Here is a 19,883-nt window from a genome sequence, read left to right as displayed (position 1 = left end):
ATTTATACTGGATGAGATTTACATGAGACTGCTTACATCTAACCATGGCTCAAGAGTAAAAGCAAGCAAATAAGGAAAGAAAAATCACAGAGAGAGAAAGATGTCTTTATATCAAGAAAGGGACAAAGAACTACACCTAGACAGATAGAGAGCTTAAACCAATCTTTCTGTAATTGGCCTGACATTGCCTTCAATAGCTCTTTTAAGCACTGGCTGGTTGCTAGAAGATGCCCCTAGAGAAACAAAGCACAGCCATGCCAAAGACTCACTACCGTGTTCCAGAGGATGAAACGTGTCAATTTAAACTCAAGGACAGATTAAAACCACTGGGAAGTGAGTAGGGGAATTGCTTTCAGCTTTAGATTTTATTCTGCAAGCATAATTTAGTGCAGCTGATGTCACATAGTTCTGTAAAAAGCCGTTGGAAAGGCGCACGCAAGCCTGAAAACACTTTGGGATGATCCTTACTGCTGCAATTAGTAAAAGATGCTTGTGCTTTGTGAATGTTATCTGTCAGAAGGCTGTTTACCCACAAGAGTTGCTTCCCCTCCCTTCTTAACTTTTCACAAGATCCAAACCTGAGCGTGTCCTCAGCCTCATCCAGGCTGGAGCAGACACAGGACTGAGGAGGGAGCTTCAAAGGCTTCACTGAAGCAATCACAAAAGGCTCTTTCAGGAACGGGTCTGAGCTAACAGGAAAACAGCCCAAAACTGCGGGGAGGGAAGACTTTTTCTGAGTCTTTTTCTGGTTTCTGGTGCCTGGCACACTTCGCATGCCTAGGCCCCTGTCAAAACACTACAGATGTGGCAGGCATCAGCACACAGCTGCTCAGAGTACTGATGAAGGTGCCTTCCTAAAAATCACCTTCTCTCCTTCCTTAGCAGTAGCCCAGAGGTATGCCAGGGCTGGCAGAGTGCAGGCAAAAATCACTGCTCAGGACTCCTTCCTGCTAGGCTGGTTTTGTTAGAGGCAGCTGCTGCCAGTTTTATTCTCTCCAAATAAAACCAGAAAGGAACCTGACTGTGACCTCAAGGGGACAAAGTAAGAACAAAACCAACAAAATCAGAGGAGAGCTGACTTTCCTGTTAAAATCTTGCCATCATTCATCATATACAGTAGCACAGGAACTTCTGGCTAATTAAAACATTTGAGTGCAGTGGGGGTTTGCATCCCTTGGCTCTACGTATAAACATGAACCAGAGCATTTTCCAGAACACCTCATGGCAGAAAGGAAGGAGGGAGAAGAAAGCTGCCAAGAAGCAGATGCTATTAGTCTGGCTACAAGGGAATCCAACACTTGACCAAGGGTCAGTGATTTATACCACAAGAATGTTAATATCCACCAGCACAACGGTCCAGCTCTTTGGTGACGTCCTTCCCACACCTTTCAAAGGACGCCGAGTCGGCTTTCCTTGAAAGCTGGGAGTAACCTACGGCTTGGTCTCACATGTCTCAACACACTGGGCTGATCTCCAGAAATGAGGACAGAAGTTTCTGCTCCTGCTTTCTCATCACTATCCACAATGCAACCATAAACCCAGCCTCATTTTTCCTTGAAAGACCACTGCAGACAAACCCAGAGGAAATTAGCTTGCAATCCCAACGGACAGCAGCCCTTTTTAACACCTTGGTTTCAAGCAGCATCCCCACCCCCACGCAGTCGGGACGGTGCTCTTACACCAACCAACATCAACGACTGTGAAATGGCATTTTCTACTGCTGACAGAAAACTCCTGATAAAAAACAGGGATCCAGGTCAAGGCCTTACCTTGATGCCCCCAATCCTGTGCTCTCCCTTAAACTCCTTGCCGTTTTTCAGCCAGTAAATGGAAGGAGTTGGGTTTCCACCCGCCGGGCATCGGAAGCGAACGGTGTTGGCGGCGGGAACTGCCAGCAGCTTCTTCTCCATCTTATCTGGCCGAGTCCAGAAGGGGACACCTGAGAAAGAAAAGACCCAGATGATTGGCCCCATTTCTGCAATGGAGGATATCAGCTGGTGAGCAGATGCATTTGAGGAGGCTTTGGCATGTGCAGAGTGACAGTCAAATTGCTACCTGCTGCAGCTAAGATAAATGACACAGAAATGCTTTCCAGCTAAGTGACTCTCATAGACGTAGACAGGGTGTTTTCATTTTAGGTTTGTGATGAAAGGTTCATGACCAGGTTCTTGTCTCAGTAATGCCACTATAAATCTAGAGTAGCTGCTTTTAAATCAACAGGGAGAGTTATCCAGATCAGGATAAGAATCTGGCCTCAGTGTGTAAAAAGACACAGATGTACCTTCAGGACAACAGCAGCCAGGAAGCATCAACAGCAGAAAGATGTTGAAACTGTAAAAAAATGTGGACAGGCCAGCAAGGGAGCAGAGAAAAAGAGTTAGCTGAGTGCACTGGAAAATTCTGCTTCTCACTGACAACAAATCTTGTGTAGCCTCCTTAAGGGAAGGGAAGGAAAAAAAAAAAAAAACAGTGCCAAACTGGTTTATCATGTTTATGTTCTTTAAGTACAAGTGATTTTAGTTTTAAAGATTCATGTTACCTTTGGACAGGGATAAGTTTCAAAACACCAGTGTTAGCATGAGATATTTTTTATAATGTGCCTCAAGTAGAACGATGTTTCTTGGCTGGGTTACAAACATTACATATTAACTCCAAATTAAGGCAGCAGCAGCAAACTCATTATGCTGGGAAGAAAGAAAGAGAAAGTTTTTTTTAAAGCCTCTCAAGCTTTCACTTCTGCTTAAGAAAGCACTGCAGAGCTGCATGTGGGGAGCTTCCCCCACCATGCTGGGGGCCACATCCAGCCCCCCAGCTCCATGCTCCCTACCGAGGCCAAAGGGAGATGGAGGCAGACAACATCTGGGCTGCAAACTAGCCAAGAGGAGGCCAAGGAGTGTAACTGGCACCTCCTCCAGATGGGAAGGAAGCACCCACAGACACAAAGTACCCAAACCCACCGGTCACAGAGACCTGTGTGCTTCTGGACAAGATAGACTGAAGGTGCTGGTCCTTCAATTACTGTCGTGGAGAACATGATGGTCGCCAAAGCTGTTGGGAAAGCACTGCTGCTGGCTTGTCCCACAGTGGTGGTGATGCTCACAGACATCATCCAGCATGACAGTGCTACTCTGAAGCCTATGCAACCCCCTCCCCCTTAGTGACAAGGGGGTACAAAGCTTTTTTTCTTGTTCCACCCATCTGAGATGCTCCTGAGCTGCTCCCTTTCTCCAGTGCTCCAAATGTAGTTAGCCTTGAAGCACATGGCTCTGTGAGACCCATTCCATTGCAATTCCAGGTAAGTCACTGATGACCCAACCTTGGTCTAGGTACTCAGTATCCCCCATGCAGGTTCCCTGATGCAGTTGAACTCTGAGGATTTTGCAGGCAAGGTTGTATAGCTCAGCCAAACCAATCCATGCACCCACCACGTTTTAGCACTTGCTAACACTCTCCACATAGTCACCTCTCCCCATAGCTTCTTGTGAAGCCCAACTGGCCATTTGCTTGAGACAGCCTCACTGGGCACATTGCTCTCGTGTCCCATCTGCTTTCACACTGCTGCAGCCAGCAGGTAGGTGCCTCAGCAATGCCATCCCAGGGAAGGAAATCCAGAACTGAAGGCTTGCATCTGCCCTCAGACTGCCTTGCACAATGCCCCATGATGTCTGTCAGAGACATCTCCACATATCAGAAGGATCTGGTGCTCATCCATGCCATGTACGCCTCACTTTTTAAACAACGAAACTGCTCAAGGCCCTTTTCTTGCCAGGATGGCACCAGAGCAAGAGTACAGCTGGCACAAACAAAAGCAAAAGGAGGAATCACTACTATTCCCATGCTCCTGCAGAATCCCAGCCGCAAACTTTGCTGTAAACTCACAGCGCATCCAGGAGACCTCAAAAGTTACATAACAATATAGGCTAAACCAGGACGTCATGGAGCCATCCACCTTCCAACACCTGAGCTTAAAGTAATGGTACCACTGCACAGAAAAGGGGAATAGTCAAAAAAAAAGTTAGACAAATAGGTGCAGTTCCCCTGAAGGAACAGCAGGTCCTGATGGTGAAGGAAGACACTGTTATTGCATGTGTTGGGAAGGTGCCAGGAGCCAAGCAAAGGCTGGGCAAAAGCCCAGGCAGCGGTAGGGGGGTGACTTCAGAGGAGGCCAGTTGGGGTGGTGCTGGGAAGGCTGAAGAGGAGGGAGCTGCAGAAACCATGTTGGGAGACATCTGGTCCTTGGTTTCTGAAGCACAGGCTATTTCCTGGCTGAACACTTCCTTTTGGCAACGCATCCCAGCTTCCCGGGGACTTTACAGGAGGCTAACTGGGCTATGGGGGAAGAGTTCAGGGAAAGGCCAGGCAGGGATGGAAAAGTCCCCTTTGCTGCCACTAAGAAGCTGAATAATCTGCTGTTTGTTGTTTGATTAACGTATCTGCCTATAATAAATCCCATTTTATGATGTTGGTGACATTCACCCAGGCTCAGGGATGTAAAACTGGATCTTGTGGCCAACCCTCCAGGATTGGGCTCCTCCCTGCGCTGTGCTTTTGGGAGGTTCTCCCCTTTCCACACTGTCTGCATGTGCTGCACGGTGACGTTTCACCATGTTTTCTCACTCAGAAGATGAGTTTGAGTCTCACAGGAGAATCATCAACCCACAGGCTGCAAATATTGCCACTGAAGCCAAGGGGGATTGTGCCACTGGACACCAGAAAGAACCCAAGATGAGACCCAGGAGTTTCCAGCTGGGTATATTCTCCACAGGCAGGATCTGCTCCTCCCTCCTGCAATTAGACACGGCTTCTTGCCCAAGTTCCTTCTCTCCGTTTGGGTGCTCTTCCATGTGATTTGGGGCTTGCCAGGGCTGGGCACCCCTGGGTTAATGTGCCAAGATTCAATCAAGCAGGGCATCGCTCTCAAGTCGAACTGGAACTGGAAGAAATTGTCTACGCATTGAGCACGGTGCCTTTGTTCTCGCTCGCAGGAGCAGCCAACAAAACATCGCTGCTTTCGGCCTGCTGTGCCCCCAGAGTCCTTTCATCACGGCTTTTAAGGAGTGAAAATGTTCCTAACTCTTCTTTTCAAACAAAGCTTGTAAAACTCCAGAGTTTCAGGAGTGAGAAAGGAGGAAAGAAGGAAGACAGGAAAAATTTCTAGACCCGCTGCTCCCAAATTCATTATAAGCAATGATTTTGCACGTGCAGGTGTGGAAAAAAAAACAAGGGACTGGCCAAGATTATCAGTGGCCCTTTCCCATCATCAAACACTAAGCCTGATGGTCCGTTTTGTTCGTCCAAGACATCGGCCACCCATCTGACTGCAAGGACCAATTAAAAAAAAAAAAACCGAGAGCGATACTTGGAATAATTAATACAGCCGAGCGCTCACTTAGCAATTAGGAGCTGCCACAAAATTCTGCAGCAGACAGAATCAACCCTAATTGTGTAATTTCCCCAGCTGACGCCTCCAAGTACACAGCCAGATTTAATTGGAGATTATAGGGGCTCTTTGAAGGTGCTGGGGCTACGCAGCGGGGGCTCCAAACAAACAGATACAGAGGGTGGGAAGCACTGGGGCAGAAGAGCCATGTGTGAAAAGGGAGTTTTGTTTTTGTTGCAGGGCCAGGAAAAACAGCTGTAGAGAACAGAGGTATTGGAAAGGCTTTTTTTTTTGCAAAGGCAGTTTGTGACCAGGCTGCACCAAACGGGCAAGTTTTTGAACCAAATATCGATTTCTTCTAGGACAGACTTCTTCTCTTTCTCTTGATTTGGTACTTCCAGCTCCTGATGTTCAACAATGTTGGGTCAGACCCACAAAACTAAAAAGACTGGATTCAAACTCATGATGCTATTGGATCAGCTCTCCAAGCTCTTCTCTATAAGGACAAGAAGCTCTCAAACAACATAGTTGAGACAGAAAATTAACTTGTCATTGCAAGGGGCCAGGAGACAAGTTTTTTATTCAATGACATGAAATATGGCAACACTCAGCGAGACAGTCCTGGATGGATGGCCTCCCCTAAATATGAATAACTATTGGTTATATTTTTCTCCTGCACCAAACTGTTTTATTGTCTTCACTCCTCTAACTACTGACCACAGCTATATCTGATAGCCAAGAAGGGGCCCATACAGCTCATTAGTAGGGTATCTTTTTGCCTCAGATGGAGGACACCGGTTTTTGGGCTGTCCATAGGACATGGCACTGGCTACACCCACATGCCTGCTGGCCCAGGACAGTTCTGTAGGGCCTGTCCTTGGTGGGATGTCCCAGCTGCAGTGGTGCCAGGGTTAACAATACAGCTCCTCAGACTCAAGATCAGTGGAGGGTCTGATGTCAAACAAAGCAACATAAAACACATCCATGTCACGACACACCACGTGGTTTCAGTGTGCACTGGCACATTAAGCTATGTCAACCATTTTTAAACCAGAATAGAGTCCAACTTTTTACGAGACCTTTAAGTCATTACCTTTGGATCTAAAAAAGGAGACAGCCTTGAAGTCAAGAAGACCCAGAACAGCTATAAATACATGCAGCAAAACGGTTTTTTCCTTTCCAGTGAAGAAAAACATGTCTTTCTGTACCATAAACCAGCTGAGGTTTTCTGATATCTGTTGCTAAGAGATGAAGTTTACTACAAACCACATTAAAAAAGGTACAGAACAACTAATTGTCCCCATTAGAAACCACTCTGCAGCAGGAACAAAGCCTGATCAAACCTGACCCTCCTCCTATGCCTCTACCAGGCTTCAGGAGCCCATAGCACCTCTGCAAAGGCGTTTGGCACCTCACAGGATTTGGCCCTTCATTAGAAGCTCTCAGAAAACCACTAAGTGCTGCCGATGGGTTGGCTGGCACTGTAACTCACCACCACTGTCCACACACTACACGACACAGGGGAGTGAATTTATTACAGAGACCTGTTTTAAAGAGTCCTGTGTGTCCAGCGCTATGGGCAGGAGAAATGTTCCAGTTGTGTTGAACTTCTGCCAATGTACATAGCTGATTGGGAGTTCAAATGCAAGACGTTTATTTATTAAAAACACATATGCACAGGCAGCTCGCTTTGCAGAAATATAAAGAGCATAATAAAACACAACACTAATGCCTCTGAAGCATGTAATGATCCTGATTAATGCTCTTGCACTTAAGGAAACAAGCACTGGGATTGAAAGAGACTCAGAGTCAAAGCACTGAGAAGGTCTGTCCTGGGGCTCCCTTTACCACCTGAGCAAAAGAAACAGCCAGTAAAGCCAAAGGGGTCGTTCCTGCTTACAGCATCAGCAAATTTGGCCCCTAGCTAGTGTATATGTTGTGCTCTGACTCTAGCCAAGATGCTGGTAAGGACCAGACTCAAAACAGCTAAAAATAAAGCACGCCAAGGTTTTTAGTGGTGTAAAGCTGGTGTAACATCAATGTAGTAGTGAAAAAAAAAAACCAAAAATAAAACCAAAACCAAAGATAAGTGGGTTTGTGTGGGTTTGCATGTAAAAGAGTTTTTAGCTCCAGCTCATCAAGTCAGATTTGCAGAATCAAGTCTCCAAAAAGAAAAGTGACGCCACTGCTGCTGTAGGATATTACAGCAGCAATATAACTGTGGCAGCTACTTCTGAATTTTTAGATAAATATCAACATGGTGCCCTCCTAAGGCCACCGATTTCAACACGGAAGAAAGAAAGAGATGATAGCTGACCAGATGAATATCTGGATGAGCTGCTCCGCTTCGGAGCCACATCTCTTTGGAAAAAAAGGCCTCTGTATCCCAGAAAAACAAATTACCTGTATCTTCTGACTCATCGTCGTCATCTTCATCATCACCTGACGAAGGTGAATCTAGGAGAAGGAGAAAGAAGTGAAGTAGAAAAAGGATGGCACATGGGGACACCACAGTGACCGAGGCTGCTGGTGCCACAGTGGGCTCCACCGAGGGAAGACATCCAAATGATGCAGTACCCTTCCCTGCAGTTCCACCAGCCCCTCCCTCCCATGCTGCTGGGCCAGGGACAACTGGCCAGGAGCCTTCTGAACTGGGAGAGATGTCATGAGTTTGCCAGTGCTTTGCCACCAGAGACTGAGGTCTAATGCCAAATACCTCTCCCTTTGTGAAGTGCTCTTCTCCTAATGAATACAAAAGCAATTCCAAAAGGGGAAATTTCAGTTTCTTTTTGCAGAACAAGTTCTCCCCTGCTTCTTTTTCCCCTCTAGCATTTACTTTGAACACTTTTTATTTCACCACGTCTCAAGAGGACAGGTCAGCATTTCTAATTCACTTTCCCTGATTTTTTCTTTTTGCTCAGCACACCTTTGCCACATCTCCCCTCATTACCTCCTTGCTTAACCACTCAGACCAAAGCTTTTAAAACTTCCCCTTGCAATCAAACCTCTCTCTTGATCGACACTTTGATGGCTCCTCTGTGAACCAGTTCCCTTCGGTTATATTCCTCCCACACAGGCACCTCAAGGCTGTAACTGAATATAGGTTAACAGGTGGGAATTTTCCATTTGTTTCTCTCCAAAACATCCTGAACCATTTCTCTTAATGTGGTCTAACATTTCACCTTCTCCAGGCTGCCCAAAATGAAGTCCCAGTCCCTCTTCCCCCCACCAAATGACTACTGTAAATGTAAATCTCATTAAAAAATAGCAGCTTAGTGTTTGATTTAGTTATACAAGATTTAGTACCATTCTGTGTCTGGAGATTTAGCATTACTGACTTCATATAATCTCTAGAAATTAAGTTTTCTTTTAATGAAGGCAAAATGCTAACAACCCAGCAGCCTTTATATTCTGAGAGAGTGGTAAAACTTGAGAAAATAAAAAATTTCACAAGCATGGAACATGTGGCCAGAAATGTAAAGCACTACTTTAGACCAAGCCAGGCAGAATCTCCTTCATTTCCAGATTCACTCGAATTTTCTGCCATTCAGAGAGAAAGAGAGAAAGCAAGCAAGAAAACAAGAAAAGAGGGGGAAGGAACAAAAATATTAGTCCCCTGCAGAATCTGTAAGGACTTTCCTGACATAGTCAACACCTACAGAAGCAAATAACACATGAATCATCTCTCTCCTTTAGACTGCAACGGAACATCAGGCTTTGCACCTCTCTTCAGCAGTCTCAAGGAAGACTTCAGGCACATATATAACTGCAAATCCACAGTTGAGGTCCTGCTGGCAGCAAAACTAGGGAAATGCCACAGGGTTTGCTGAAATGAAGTGGATGTTTAGGTGTTTTGGCTGAACCAGCAGGTTTACTCAAGTCCTGGCAAAGACAGAAACTGAGCCAAATCCCCACCAGCACATTCTCAGCCCTGCACTCTCAGATTTGGTTACTCATATATTAACATCTGATTATAGTTTACTTTTCACTTACAATGAACCAATTGTGACCAGAGGAGCAGAATCATTTTTTAAACCAATGCAGAAACATTTCCACAAGATTGAGGAAGAGTCTTTGCCCTTGTTTGTAGTGAGATGATGAGAGATGCAGCTCAGGTTTTAAGACCAAATATCCCATGCTCAGAGCTACTGTCCTATTCAGGTTACTAAAACAACACCCTTTTCAAAAGGTGACTAAAACTTGGTAAGCTATTTGTTAATCATCTGCTAAAAGAGTCACCCTTGATGAGTACTGGCACCATGAGAACTGATAGGTGCTGTTCTCAAAAGGACTTTAATAATGAACATAAAGGGGCTTAATGTTTGTAGTCACCTGTTTTGAAAAGCTTAGTCTTGGTCATTGTGAAAGCTCTTTTCGCTGCTGGACTGGGTTGGGTTTTGTTGCCTGCAGTTTGTGCTCATCACAGGGGTGAGTGCTGCTTGGCCACTAAATCCAAAGGCTGTTCTGTGTGTGAAATGGCTGCAGAAACAGAGCTTCTGCCAGCAGGGCGGGAGATCAGTTCAGGCATGCAGCTTCTATTTGTGCTCCTCTTCAAGTCCTCCATTTTTAAGAGGACAGTACATTTCTTTTTGTAAACTAGCCAAACACTCCAGTCCATGTCTGTCAAAGGAGGCATTTTAAAGAGCTCAAACCCTGCTACTAACCAACCTGATTTTCAACCCTGAAATCCCAGCTCCAGCATCTGCTTACTCTACCTTCAGCAGCAAGCAATCCACTGTGCACACTGAAATTCGCTGCAGAAGAGGTAATTTGCTGTGGACTCAAAACTCATGGCCCCAGGTAGGAAAATCCTGATGTGCTGCTAGAATTTGGAAGCGGCTCTCAAAATGGGACTTAGGTGTTTAGCAGCTATTCTGAATACACCTTAGCCTAGTTTGGCTCACTTAGGAATACAGACCAGAGCAATCACAGTCTGTTAGTACAGACTTAAACCCATTTAATGCAGAGAACAACTCCAGCCCTGAACATCAGGTATTCACAGGAACACCCGACCAGACATGGAGCTAATCGCTGGCGTTACCTTGAAGAAGTGGGAACACAAACCACAAATCTCTGATAACAATCTCATCTCCCCAGTGCCACGCCGAGCGATCAATACGAATTAGGAAGAAATATCTGAGCCTAGGAGAGGCGCCTCTATTGCCACATGAAGCAGGGCTTCAAAGTTTAAACCAAGTGCTGCTGACAGCTAAAATGGAGACTCCCACATTACCAGCACTTTGGTGGTAATGACAGTGGGCTAATAGAATCAAAGACTCATAATGCTGTCAGAAAGCAGGTTCAGGTTACTCGCTTGTTCTTAAGCTGTTATTAGCTATTATTAGCAAAGAGGAAAAACACAGGGGCTTAAACTTTTTAAAAGCAGAGGATTATCAGCCCTTCCACTATTGAAAACAATTTCTCACTTTACAAACTTTTGGGGCTGGCAGCTGTTTCATTTGAGCATGTAACCAGCTGCCCTCTTATGCCTCCCTGCTGCCCCTTGAACTCAAAAGCATTTTAATGTCACTTAAAAAAAAAAAAGACAGTAACATTTCTAACAACCTGCAGTTCCTTGGATAGCTCAAATAATCGTACCTAGTTAAAGAAAGCCTTTCAAGGGCCAAATACTTCTTTAACCATTTAATTGATATGACCTTGAAGCATTCACAGCAATCTCCAGTAATGTTCAATGAAAAGCAGATGTTGGTGAAGGCTTGTTGAAACGAGCTTTTATTCTCATGATGGTTTGATTCTCTCACTTACACAAAATCCTATTTCTGGCACGAGAAAGCCCTTTATGGACTGGATGTGATTTACAATCACAAACATCTCTGTGTTTGGTTTTCAGACAGAGCCCCTTACTTTTTGAGGGAACTCAACTTTTGGAGGCAATGACCTACAGTTCAGGGATGCTTGAAAAAGCTCCAGCAGTGTAAGGGCAAAGGAAAGCTTTCAAAACTTTAAATCCAAAAGGGCTTAATTCTTCTGAAAATTCAGGCTTTTAACCGGTGTGTTCAGTAGGCTTTCTGTCTTCTTACAGTGATGAGTATCCATCTACCAACACAGCGGCCTGAAATCATGGAGATGACCTTAGTGTTAGTGGCTAGCTATCTGGGAACCACCGATTTTTCTGGCACTTTCTGTTTAGTGATCCAAGCTTGGACAGCTTATAGCTCTTCTGTCCTACTCTCCTAACCACAGAAAATACAGCCAAGCAAATGACAGCATATGCTTTGCTAACACAGCACTTGTTTACAATACATGAATCCAAATAAGCACCTTTGATGAAGCACTTATTTGAGATATGCACGTTTTACAGATAAGCCACTTCTGAAACAAACTAGTAATTTGTGATAACCAGGATGGAGGGAAAGTATTTATCAGCTACAACAGGGAAACAATTTTCAGGAATCTCCAGCTTTTCCATGCAGTTTTGACACAGATTTGTCCCATAAAGTGGAAGAAGTCACTTAACCTCCCTGAGCCACAGTTCACTCACTCAGAAAAGACTTCAAAGGCACATGCAGCATTGCATCTGTTTGAGTGTTAAGGGGGATTTGGGGTTTAATCTGACTAGCACCATTTCTGAGTCTCTCTCAGTATTAGCATCAAGCTTTAACATTTGGTATGGACACACAAGCAATCTTTGACTGGTTTGTTTCATCACTCTAATTGCTGCCAGGAGTTATCAGGGAGGTAAGAGACCTACCAAGCACAAACACTGCAAAGCACCAGCTGTGCTGGTGTGTGAAGGGGTAAAAAATAAAATAAAGAAATAATAAAAGTATATCCCCAAGACAGCTGTATTTCTGCACGTACCTGTAACTCTGACTGTAAAGTTTCCCAGGACCTCGTTGGAATGCCTTGGCTTGCAACTGTACAGCCCCGAGTCATCATATGACACATTGATTATCTTCAACAGTTTTTGCCCAATATGAGTTCTGTTGGTAGGTGCAATCCCGATACCATCTTTAAACCAGAAAACAGACACAGAAGAGCCTTGGGTGTTACAGGAAAGTTCAATGGTATCTCCACTTCCAAACACCAACTCTTCCAGAAAGGCGGTCTCGCTCCTCAAGTATTCTGCAAAAGGAGAAGCAAAGGGAAATTAATAAATAAAAGCAGGTGCTGGAGAACGAAAGAGTATTTGAAAAGGGAGCATGTTATATTTGCCCTACTGATGCTTCCACGTGGCCAGAGCTCCTCCTGGCCAGAGGTAAGCCTTGCCTGCCCCAGGCAGGTAGCAAGGCAGAAAGACAGCTGTGTACACTACAGGCAGGTCACTCGCTGATCTACAGGGATGGCTAACAACCAAAACACAGCCACTCCATCAGCTGCATCACAACAAACAGCACGGAGCTCTACGTAAGGTCGCTGCAACACCCCATGTTGAGGGGGGTGTGATCGGGCAGAAATAAATGTGTGCTGAGAAGTTCCCAGTTCCGTCTCCGGATCTCCATTTCTTTATTCCTGTGAGTCTGTCCACAACCTCTGTGAGATCAAGCAAGAAGGGGATGCAAGGAGCAGAAATGGGGATAAACCAAATTTCTCAAGTGACTCTAGATGGCCCAGGGGCAACCTCTCCAGGCTGAAGGAAACAGGGAGGAAGGCTGGACAGAACACAGAGTCTGGAACAGCCGAAATAAATGAACACACTACCAGCTCCCTGATGGAGTTACTTTCTGTGCAACAAAGAAGTGCAGAACCAAAGACTGAGCATGAAAGCTGAAATCCCTGTTTCTTCAGTCTATCAGCTGTGGCAGTTTGTTCCACAGGTGATGACAGTGAACCCTACACCACGGGCTGGAGAATTTTGTTTCACTACAGGATAATGACACAAGGAAAGGGTCAAGCTCAGAAGCCTCTCCACAGAGGAAAATGGGGCATGTTGAAAGCATGGTTCTTGAGTCTGATGGTCCTCAGGCTCATTTTAGTGACACATAAATTCACTCGACATTGAATGGCTTATTCATCCTTTTCAGCAGTTTAGCAGAGAAGAATCAGCCCTCTACAGCTACCCTTAACCCAGCTACATCAACAAGAAGACTGTCATTCTCCCCACCTTGTCTACGCTAGCCAACATTTTCAGTTGGCTTTGCCCTGTCTCTGTCTTCTGGCTTACACAGGCTCTGAGGCTGTTCACTGCACCAGGCTTAAGAGTCTTCTTGGTTTTGTACAATATGTATTACGGGGGATCCCATTCCACGACAAAGACACTTTGATGCTATGATTACGTAATTAGCAAGTAAAAAGTAATTCAAAACAGATTAGTCTGAACCCAACCCTATGATTCCAACCCCAGTGGCCTGAGCTGATCTCTGATAGTAATCAGATATGAAGAGAGATCCTAATTTTGCAGCTTAAGCATAATTAATTCATAGATTACCATTTGACTGTGAAACCAATGCGATTACAGCAGCTCTGAATACCTGAGGATGTGGCATGGGCTTCAAGCTGCTCTTCTGCCCTTCTGCTGTGGAAAATGTAAAAATTAAAAATATAAATGTTCCAGTTAATGGCCTTGCAAGTTATAAATATAGAATCTTGGGGGCCTGAAAATGTGGTGTTTCAGGGGAGGTGTTGTCTCACAGGAGGCAAAACCCACAGTCATTTGGGTTACAAAGAACTTTTCCTCTGATAATCTGGCAGCAATTCCAACTGAAATATTTCAGGTTTTGGCCAGAATTCTGTGGTATTCATACAGTCAAAGGTTTAGGGTGTTGGGTTGGTTTTTTTTTTTTCTTTCTTTTAATGAAAAGATTTTCCCTGAAAGCATATACTTGCAGTGAAAAGGAAAAGAAGACAGGATTCCAGCCTTGCCAACCGATGAGACCAGCACCTGTTGTGACATTGAATGCTCGCCCACCGTCTCCTCCCAGCTGGAATATATCCTCGGGGAAAATATGGTTGAGAAATAGTCTGGTTTAACTGTTCCTTTCAGGTTGTTTTCTTCCTTCTCCTATAGTATAAGGACTTTTTCAATGGCACCAACTTTGCCTTCCAGTTAAAAAGCCTGTATACAGCCTTGCACTTGCAGGACTGGGCACTGGTCTTTGTTTGCTGACTCTGATGGAAGATCTTGCTAATTTAATCTACTGGAAAACAAATGCCATGCAGCTGCACAGTCCCTCCACACAAAATACACAATTTTACCCAAGCTGTTTGCCAAATGATCAAGACTTGTATATTTTGGCTTTTGTATCATAAACCTACCAAACAGGAACAAGTCCAGACTAAGCACAAGACAAACTGTACTGTTTAGCCATTTAGAAGGAAATCACTCTTTTTTGAACCTGAGTTAACAAATAAAGTGACAAAATGTTTTTATAAAACATAATTAAGGAATGCTGAAATGAAGAGAAAATTCAGTTTAGACTCAGAGAAGAATGACTGGGGTCTGAACTGTTGAACAAAGCATCATCCTTTGTTTCTGATAACTTTAGTTTCGCATCTCTGCCCTCAAACTTCTCAGTCAGTCTCCATGAGATACTGTGATGCCTCTTAAATGCAATGTTCAGTCCTAACGATTGTACCCCTACTGACTGGGAGTAGTATCCTGACAGATGGAGTGGTGATTAAAAGGAGAACATTACTAATGGTTGCAATCTCACTTCTTCGAACAGTTTTTCAAATTTCAGTTTATGTGCTTATGGCTTAAAAAAAATAAAAAGGACCCAAACTGAAGACATCCACAAAGTACTTAAATGTGCACTTAAGTGCTTAAGCACTTTCCCCAACTGTGACCTTGGAGAATGAAATTTTACTCTTATTATTCCTCAAATAGCTTTCAAATATGATGATAAACCTGAAAGCAGAGACAGTCTCATTTCCATGCTCAGAAGAGCCAGTGTTTAAGGTGGGGAACCAGAGCTCATGTCTCCCACTGGGTGCCCAAAGCCCAGCACCTCCTTCCTGCCTTCCAGCTGCAAGTGTCTGGTGCATCTGATACCTTCTCAATAGGAGACACCAAGACATGAAGAAGACATGGAAGTTGCCACCTCTGAGGCCAAGCATCCAGCCATCAGACTGACTTGCAGAAGTCTGCACTTCCAACCATGTGGTGTGAACGAAGTGGCAGGGGCTGTGTGTGCAGCCTGTGGTTGGGAGGGGTTTCACACAGATAGGCTGAGCCCTCCTGGGGACCCGGACGAGGGTTTGGCCACTTCATCCTGCCTCTCCCATTGCTAAATCAGAAGGGAACCAGTACAGGGCAGCAGGTGCTGCACTGTCCCAACATGGCTGCTTCTTCCACTGAAGCAGGCAGTTGCTTTCCACTGCAAAGCAACACTGGGGGAGGCAGGTTTTTGGGTCTACTGGGGCAGAAAACACATCTGCTGGGTGTCAGTCCTGGCTCCCAAGAAAACTATCCTTGCTGCTGGCATAGATAATCCCATGAGTCCTTTAAAGCTTCTGTAATGGGTTTCTATTGCAAGGCAGGTTGCCAAGGTCCCCATGCTCACCAGGGAAACTCCCATTTGGGATCTGATATTAACAGCATCTTTTCAAAATCCACAGTGGATACAGGTATAAATTACTGGGGAGTTAACTCACGCAGGGGCTACAGGAGCCCTCTCTGAGACTTGCCATCAGAGCAGGGATTAATACACGTGCAGCTTTAATGGGTTCTTAGAGAGGAGACAATCTAGGTTGTTGGCTCCCAAGACAGGACTAAAATTCAACCATTTATTAGTATAGCCAAAGCAGTAATGAGCTGAGAATCACCAAGAGATGCTTTTGATACAGATCAGGACTTGCAGCCTCATCACTGCTGCTCACAGCAAACATGCTATGGAGAAAGAGACAATTTTTAAGCTGTTCAGAGGAGCAAAAAGGCAGCAACTCGCTGGGAAGCACCTTCCACAATGAGAAGCAGCTGGCCCAGCAATGCTAAAATGCTTTTGCATGTATTCACTTATAAGGATAAGACACTTCATCTCCGTAGCTGCTTGGCTCATCCCAACAATAACTCACTTTCTGTGTGGCTCGCAGCTCCAAGCGCTTAACTTAATGTGTCAGTATTTCCATCAGATGTCTGCGCCTCTAAGACATCAATCCTTGTTTCTGCCTGAGCCTGGAAATGTTTTATTTTGGTTTTAATGCAGGCAGCTCTCAAGAACTGTAGAATGATATGCAGTTACTTATTTTTCAAGCAAGGAGACAAGGAGATGGAGGGTGGTAGGGTATTCCTGAGATGCTTATGGCCCCTCAAAAAACATCCAAGCCAACTTAGAGCCTGGCTGGTGTCCTCCTCAGGGTCAGTGACTATTTGCAGGTTAATCCTGGCAATCTCAGAGAGGCTCTTCAGGTTTCCTTCACATCCTGGTAGAGGAAAGGACTAAGAAGCTCATTCCTATGTGGATCATAATTTCCCCTTTTCAAGCTGGACAAGCCATATGTGGCATGTTAACCAGCAGAAAGATAGCAGTACTCCACACACCATTCTCTGTGGGTTAATTTGCAAAGGTTTTTTGTTCTATGTATTTTATTGCACCAAATGAACTGTGACAGGGTATATTACAGAGCAACAACCATGCCAGAGCCTTCTACTGTTGAGTTTGGTATCCCATTCCCAGGGGGAATCATGGTCACAGTCACCGAGTTGGTGGCCAGCTGCTGCAGGAACATGGAAACCTCCAGCATTGGTGGGCTGAAAAAGGACATGATGGCAAAAGCAGGCAGACTATCTCCAGGCTCAGACCAGTACTGTGCCCTCTCTGTGTGCTTAGCCCTGGTTTATTATGTGTCCCACCTGTGTTAATAGGGGTCCACAGTATTATTCATCCTCCCAAAAGCTTTTTTCCCTAATACCTGCATGGCTGCTTGTGGGTCAGGGTCACTTCCCCACCTCACCTTGGGACTTCTGCACTGCAAACAGCAAATCCCATTGACCAAAAGGGGAATAAAATGCTGTTCTTACTGAATGCTGTTCATTTGGGACGTGCCTTAATTTAAAAAGCAGACAGGAGGGGTGACAAGTGGCCTCACTGCCACCGCCAATGAGCACCCTTTCCCCTCCCCATTCCCTCAATCTCTCCAGAGAGGCAGGCAAGCCCTGAGGGAATATTGAAAATCATCAAACCAGCTCCAAAGCCTGAACCAAGTAGCAGCCCCTCACGAGAGGTGGCCATGGTAAGATCATGGGATCTCCTGTTTACCCAAGAACCTGCTTCTCAGGGCAGATAATATCGATGGAGCAGCGCCCCAGCAAAGCGAGGTCACCTACAGTCACTGTGTCCCCTCACTGCACTGTGAGGAGACGATGGAGTTTTTTTTATAGAAGTATTTTTGGCTCTGTTATATGGAAGGTAAAGCTTCCTCTCCTTTCTGCGGCAGCCATGATGGTGGCAGTGGCAGAAGTTCCCTGCCTGACCATGGCCCTGCCACCCCAAAAGGCACATCACCCGCCTGGCACAGCAAAATGTAACGTATAAAATACATACGGGATATTATGTGTCGTATTTTATGTATATGCTATAGAGAAAGAATAAAAAATATTATTAAAAAATACACCTCGTGCCCTTGCTCTTCCCCTCTTTTCTCCCCCTCCAAGGTCAAGACCCCTACCAGAGCACACTTTCCAGGGTCAGACTGCAGCCATCCTGGGAAGAAGGGGGTCGTTGTGGCAATCTCAGCAGCACAGCACAGGATGCTTTGCCAAATCTACATCATTTCCTCAAGCAGTGTTCAGCTGGGTTATCTCCCCTGCAAAATGGGGCTCACACCTCAGGAAAAACAAAAAAAACACCTGGTTGCTTCTGTAGAAGTCTAAACCATTATCAAGAAACATGCCTTTAGGAAGCCATGTCTGGAAAGGGTTTGCCTTCACCATTCGAAGGTACCATTTTATCTTTCACCTATTGCGTGTGTTTGCTTGGAGGGGGGGGTGTGTAGCTCTCCTGGAAAAGCTTAAAACTGCTTTCCTAATAATAATGCAAAGTAAACTGTTTATACTGTATTAGCATCACAGTGGCCTATGCAGTTGGTACCAGATAACATATCTTCCAAAGTTATTCAAGTGTGCTGCACTGTATTACCACTCAGTTGGGTTTTTTAAGGTCTGTGTTAGGAAAAAAACCAACTCTTTTCCTAGAAAATTAGCAGAACAATAACCAGGTTTAGTTCTGTCATATGCAGCTTTCTTCATAAACAAGAGATTATGGAAAGAAAAAAAAAATCTCTAGTGTTTAGCTTGGCTATCTCAGCAGAGACTCTGGAAGAGCTTCTAGAATGGAAAAGCAGATGTTGCAAATCTGCCTTATCTACCAAGCAACTGTTGACTCTGTTGTGAAAATCCTAATTTACATCTGCATGAAAGGTTTCAGAGATTAAATGGCATTCAAGGAGGAATATTAGCTTTTCTGCTTCCCTCCAGCCCTCCTTTGAATGGATTTACTACTGGCAATTAGCTTTCTGTTCCCCCGGCCAAGTAGAAAACAGGATTCATCAGGACTCTACAGTATCCTCCTTTAAATGGACTGTTTTCTCAGATCACCCAATTCAGATACTGAGAGCTAGAAGAAGAAATAAATCGTCCCAAAGCTGAAATAGTTACAAAAACACTTTGGCTAGGAGGATTTCCCTGTGGCATTTGGAAAGCCCTGAGGAGGAAAAAAAAAAAAAAGGAGAAATCAAAGGGATCTCTTGGCTACACCTAACAAAAATGGGAATGTAAACCCCAGGAGACACAAAGCTTAGATTGCTGCTTTGAGCTCAGAGCCTGTCCCAAGGACAGCCTTCAGCTGGGGCTCTTCTGGCTTAAATAACAGCAATGGGAGTTTTCCTTAAAATCTGGCCAAACTACACAAACACTTTCCTTGGTTCTCCACTAAAAACACAAAAGAGAGAAACAACCACCATCCATATCTATCCATCTCACAGTTCCGCACTCTTTTTTTTTTAACAGAAATATCAGAACTAATATTAAATGTCCTCCATCAATGGTCCCAAAAGACAGGGAGCAGTGCAGTGGAGGCCTGGCAGTGTGGGCACGCTGAGGTCCCCAGGCTGTGCTGACCCAAGTATCCAGTGAGAACTCCTGGGTTGTGCTGAAGCATCTCAAGGACTGCCCATGCCAATGGGTCCTGTTCTCCCAGGTGCTGAAGCCTTTGTGCTTTACTCAAGAGGAGGGCAGCAATGAGCTGTGCCAGATCTCAGCGGCCCACGCTCACTGCAGGGATGACACCAGTCCCAGCCTGGCACGTGGGCGACTGCATCCTTGCAGCTCGTTTGCCCACATGCCACACAGCCCACCTCTCCCAACTGTGGTGGCCAAACGTGGTCAACCCAGGCCACTCCCTGTTGAAGGCAGAGTGACAGGACACCCACTGGGCTGGTTCTAGCTGGAGCACTGTTGGACTGTGCCAACAGGTTATCGTCCTTTTGATGCCTGCCTCTTGTTGCCCCTGAACAGCGGCCAACTTGGCCCCAGCTTTTGCACAGCACAGCAGGGGCATCCCGGCTTGACCTCAACAGACAGATCCCACCACAAAATGGCTGATAT

The 19,883-nt window shown here is 45.2% G+C and overlaps 1 protein-coding gene across 1 annotated transcript in view; it reads right to left on the bottom strand.

Moving 5' to 3' along the window:
• FGFR3 (fibroblast growth factor receptor 3) overlaps positions 1 to 19,883 on the bottom strand; it is a 41,984-nt gene that overhangs the window by 19,574 nt on the left and 2,527 nt on the right. The window contains exons 2-4 of the mRNA XM_008939202.1: positions 12,203 to 12,466; positions 7,784 to 7,837; positions 1,770 to 1,939 (exon numbers count right to left, since the gene is read on the bottom strand). Of these exons, the coding sequence (XP_008937450.1) occupies positions 1,770 to 1,939; positions 7,784 to 7,837; positions 12,203 to 12,466 (488 nt within the window). The remainder of the gene's footprint in view (positions 1 to 1,769; positions 1,940 to 7,783; positions 7,838 to 12,202; positions 12,467 to 19,883) is intronic.

The sequence above is a fragment of the Merops nubicus genome, unplaced genomic scaffold (assembly GCF_000691845.1).
Source record: "Merops nubicus isolate BGI_N331 unplaced genomic scaffold, ASM69184v1 scaffold41980, whole genome shotgun sequence".
NCBI lineage: Eukaryota > Metazoa > Chordata > Aves > Coraciiformes > Meropidae > Merops > Merops nubicus.
The sequence above is the reverse complement of the archived record's forward strand: the minus strand, read 5'-3'. Positions and strand labels throughout refer to the sequence as shown.